Source organism: Melitaea cinxia, chromosome 19 (genome assembly GCF_905220565.1).
Source record: "Melitaea cinxia chromosome 19, ilMelCinx1.1, whole genome shotgun sequence".
NCBI classification, from domain to species: domain Eukaryota; kingdom Metazoa; phylum Arthropoda; class Insecta; order Lepidoptera; family Nymphalidae; genus Melitaea; species Melitaea cinxia.
In genome coordinates this window covers 13,649,311-13,654,784 of record NC_059412.1, presented here as the reverse complement: position 1 = coordinate 13,654,784, position 5,474 = coordinate 13,649,311, and the positions used below count along the sequence as shown (strand labels likewise).

General features: G+C 34.3%; 1 protein-coding gene across 1 annotated transcript; it reads right to left on the bottom strand.

The window, feature by feature from the left end:
- Nucleotides 1-4,145: 4,145 nt before the first annotated feature.
- LOC123662791 lies at nucleotides 4,146-4,784 on the bottom strand. Its single transcript, XM_045597588.1, has one exon. The coding sequence runs from the start codon at nucleotides 4,782-4,784 to the stop codon at nucleotides 4,146-4,148; it is 639 nt and encodes a 212-aa protein (XP_045453544.1).
- Nucleotides 4,785-5,474: the final 690 nt, after the last annotated feature.

Genomic DNA, 5,474 nt, shown 5'->3' with positions numbered 1-5,474 from the left:
CCTAATACATATTTAAGCTCCAAGTAAATTTATTTTACGATTCCCTCTGGAAATAAAGAAGTAATATTTTCAGAAAAACAAAGTTTTCGTCAGATTTTCATCAATCCAAAACTGGGATAATTGAAAAAAGAAAAATTGACCTCCAAAAGCATTTTGTTGAACTCGAGAATATAGAGTTCCGTAACATTAAATATTAAACGTTTTAAGTTACGGGATTGCAAAGATCTCGAGTAGGTACAATACTTTTACTTATTACTAGCTAATATATTATATAATACGGGGAAATTCGTACCGCCATAATTAAATTTGTATTAAAAGAAATGGCCAGGACCATATCTTTCAAAAATTTATCAAAAATTTTTATTTTGTCAAAAATTTATATAGATTGTCATTAAGTTATAGTGTTCAACTGTCAGATAACATTAAAAGAAAATTTTCGGGTGTTTTTAATTTTGTATTACGGAACGCAAAAAAAGTATCAAAACGGACCAAGTCAATAATTGGACGTATCTCTTCCCTACCATAATTCATCCAGATGATACTAATACAACTTTTGAAATATCCAACCTTTTAGATATTAACTTATTCAATTTAGACTTGTAGTTTCCTTTCATTGAAACTTCTCTGAAATTGTTTGATCGTCTTTTGTTGATATAACTTTGAGATAAATATAGACTTTTAAAATTCGGCTTTTAAGAAGAGGATTTAAATATACAATCATATACTCCCGTATTTGTTTTCTGAGGTAATACCCAAGAAATCACAAGAAGAATTCAAAAAACCTGGAACAAGTTTTGGAGTTATAAAGAAGTTCTATAATTGTGTTTGCTCGCAAACGAAAAAAAAAACCGACTTCAATTACATCGTCGAGTAATACAAACGTAGATTGACGAAAAATAGTCAAGTAACTACGCGTTATCAAAGATTAGTCAAAAAGCAGTTATCAAATCTCGATAAAATTTATATGTCACCACATGATAAACATTAGCTTTCGATTAAATTAAAAATTATCAAAATCGGTACACCCAGTAAAAAGTTATTGCGGATTTTCGAGAGTTTCCTCGATTTCTCTAGGATCCCATCATCAGATCCTAGTTTTCTTATCATGGTACCAAACTAGAGATATCTTCTTTGCAACATAAAAAAAGAATCATTAAAATCGGTACATCCAGTAGAAAGTTATGCAGTATAATAAATACAACGTAAGTCGACGAAAAAAGCGTCAAGTAAAAACGCATTATTAGATATAACTCGAAAAGTAGTTGTTAGATTTCAAATAAATTTAAATGGGACCAAATGACACGTCACCTTTTGATTAAAAAAAATGTCGAAATCGGTCCACCTATTCAAAAGTTCTGAAGTCACATACATAAAAAATAAATAAATAAATACAGTCGAATTGAGAACCTCCTCCTTTTTTGGAAGTCGATTAAAAGGACATTTCTCTGTGAATTTGAAAAGGAAAATAATAAATACATGTCTTCTGCCTTCTTTAACCTACGCATGTTAAACTTGGAAATTTACAACTAAAGCCAAAAATAAAATTAAAACAGAGGAGCCATGGAAAGAAGCATGCTAAGAATCTGAAAAATGCAGAAAATAGGGCACACAATTATTAGAGAGAATTTGAAAGTGTTTCATTGGCTATTACTAGCTAGTGGTTGTACATGGCTCCCACGAAGAAGAATGTATTGGGAAAACCCGATAAAAAGAATAAGTTGATTAGCTCTGCTATGACTAGTGATAGATTTAACTTTATGATAATCTGGATCTGCAAGACAAATATACAAAATAATTGTGTTTGCTCGCAAACGAAAAAAAAAACCGACTTCAATTACATCGACGAGTAATACAACGTAGATCGACGAAAAAATAGTCAAGTAACAACGCATTATCAAAGATCACTCAAAAAGTAGTTATCAGATCTCGATAAAATTTAAATGCGACCACATGATAAACATCGGCTTTCGATTAAATTAAAAATCATTAAAATCGGTACACCGATCATGGTACTAAACTAGGGATATCTTCTTTCCAACAAAAAAAGAATTATCAAAATCGGTATACCTAGTAAAAAGTTATTGCGGATTTTCAAGAGTTTCCTTCGATTTCTCTAGGATCCCATCATCAGATCCTGGTTTCCTTATCATGGTACTAAATTTGGGATATCCTTTTTACAACAAAAAAAGAATCCTAAACATTTTTGAATATCATATCAAAAATTGACCGCTCCAGCGGGGTTCGAACCCGCGTCTCCGACGTACCGTGTCGGCGCTCTAGCCAATTAAGCTATGGAACGATACACCCGCTCGAGCGAAATTTTCGATATGATAATTTTAAATTACGGTTTAAGCGAACCGTGGCGCCGTCTATAGTGAGCTCTTTACAGAAACCCGTAACTATTCAAAGTTTCATATTACAATGAAAATCTTTGACAGGAGACGACACCGTGCTATTTTTAATATCTAAGATTTTATTTTTGTGTTACCCACATTAGGAATTCTAAACATTTTTGAATATCATATCAAAAATTGACCGCTCCAGCGGCAACAGTGGGCCGACACGGTACGTCGGAGACGCGGGTTCGAACCCCGCAGAGCTCGCTTTTCGAAAGATTACAGAGCTCGCTTTTCGAAAGGCTAAAGGTTGAAATTTGTCGTTCCATTATTATATTTATAATTACTGAGAAATGATCATAACAAAAGAGTGAAAAAGATTTTTAAAAATTATGATTTATACGTAAAAGACGATGTTTACCATGTCTATCATTATATCAATATGTATCGCTTCAGCCTGTAATATCCTACTACTGGGCATAGGCCTCTTTCCCCATGTAGGAGAAGGATCAGAGCTTAATCCACCACGCTACTCCAATGCGGGTTGGCGGATATATTCGCTACTATGAGTAACGATCGCTATCAGGTGTACATGATAACAATCGGGATCGATGGCTTAACGTGCTCTCCGAGGCACGGTAATATGTCATAGTAATAATATAATTTGAAAAATAGAAGTTAACTAGCTGTCCTGGGAAACGTTGTTCTGGAAGTCGAAATAAAACCCTGGATAGTGACACCATACCTACCTTTTTTATATAACTAGTTCGGCAAACAAGCGTACAGTTCACCTGATGGTAAGCGATTACCGTAGCTTGTAGACGCCTGCAACACTAGAAGCATCACAAGCACTGTTCTATCTCCAATTTCCACCAGAAGCTCTGTTCACCTTACTCACCAACAGGGACACAATACTGCTTGAAAACAGTATTATTTAGCTGTGATCGTCTGTAAGATCGAGGTTACTACCCCAGTTGGGCTGCTCTATATTTTGAGCAGGAAATTTCCTGTACCCTACTTCAGTTACTCCATCTAACGGTACAAAATATATCTTACGGCCTATTCTCACACCTACCAATATACACAAAAAAAATCGGTCGAACTATTTCAGAAGAATTCGACCACAGACAGTGTGACTCGAGATTTAATATAATAGACGAAATTTGAAAAAATAGGTTATTTGCAAGAATAATACGTATACTTAAGAATTGCTTGTGGCTACATACATTTTTTTAGAAAACATATCTGTATGAGTAAAAATATAGAAATTATATGCGCATCACAGATAAACTACTGAAAATATTTTAATTCGATCTTCTAACTTTTATGTCTAGATACCTTGTGTTCACGACAAAAAAATACTTAGAAGTCGTCTATTGAAACAACCTGAGTTGAAGTAGTATATTTATTTTTAAGCAAATTTCCGCAAATTTTTATAGATAAGTTAAGGCCGCGTGTTGATCGGGGTATATAAGGTCAATACTAGGTTATTCGGGCGTCCTCTGGCGGTGACGCAGGCTAGTGGGGCGGTCCAAAGGTTTGATACAGGCGCCTGATGGCTTAAAATAGCAATTAGTTCAGACAGCATTTTGATTGGTTATGTCAGGCGTTAACACCTTGTCTTCTTAACTTAGTTTAAGATTAAGTTATTAAATTAAGTTAAATAATAATAATATAATAATAATAACATTTATTTCAGGACTAGCCCATATAGTGTTAGTAACAATATTTCTTATAACCTAGTGTTAGTACAGAAAATTTAAGATTGAAAATTTATAACATTTTTATATTTACATTCTATTACATTATTCATATTACATGGAGCTTTATCCAATGTCGCAGCATAAGACTCTCCCATCGATCTACAAACACTTTCAGAATACTATTGTGGCTGCCGCGGAAACGCTTAAGTAATGACGCGCACCTCTTGCGCATGATGGCTTTAAAGTTATCGACGCGCTTTTCCGCGAACATCAGTGAGGCACTACAGCGCCACGGCAGCCCCAACAGTATCCTGAACGCATTATTGTATTGTACGCGGAGGTCACTGTAAGCACGCAAGCTATAGCTGGTCCACAGACTGCACGTATAAAATGATTGGAAGAAGGCTTTAAAAAGAGTTATTTTGACATCTTCAGTACAACGTGCAAATTTGCGAGCCAGCATGTTGCAGCGAACTGACAGTGACCTTCGCTCCCTGTCTATGTCCTTATTATCGCCTAAGTTTTCGGTTACCCAATGACCCAAGTACTTAAAGCTGGTCACCCTAAGTAGCGGTGATCCGCAGAGCGATACTTCAGGTATGGTTTTATAGCCTTTTGCACCCGCCTTAAAAACCATGATTTCGCTTTTCTTGGCATTGTACTTGAGTCCATGAGCCTCAGCATATACTTCACATATAGACAGTAATCGTCTTAATGCACTGACCGATGGGCTCAGCAACACCATATCATCTGCATAACTAATGTTATTGATGCTCACTCCGTCTACATGACGGATAAAGAGACGGCTAGTTAATTTTATAATTAAAAGTTTGAAAAGATTTTATGTGCAATAGGTTAACTTATACATTTAAAGGATGCTTTCTTTTCGTCGAATCGCTATGATGTATTTTTCTCTGCTCGTAATGTATATTTATAAGATGATATACAATGCAGACTAAGTCGGGCGTTACAGAAATAAAATCCAATTACATAATTTTTAAATTACTTCAAAAAAGGAGGAGTATCTCAATTTGATTTAATTTTTTTGTGTGTGTTTTCCTTATAATATTTTACTGGGTGGACCAAATTCGATGATTCTTTTTTCAATCGAAAAATGGTACTGCAGGTGGTCCCGTTTAAATTTAATCGATATCTGTCAAGTATATTTTAATTTATCAATAATAATTTGTTTTTATTTGACTATTTTTTCGTCTACCTAGCCGTATTACCTAATAGTCGATATAATTGAAATCTGTTTTTTTTAGTTTCCAAAAAACATACTTATATTTTTCGTTTTACAGTATCAAACATCAAAGTTAATAGAACTTCCAATGAACTCCTATCTGTATATAAAATAAATTAAATACACACAAGTACAAATGCATATAAACACAATACTACGCCCTCAATTACTTGAATTATTAGTACTGCAGTG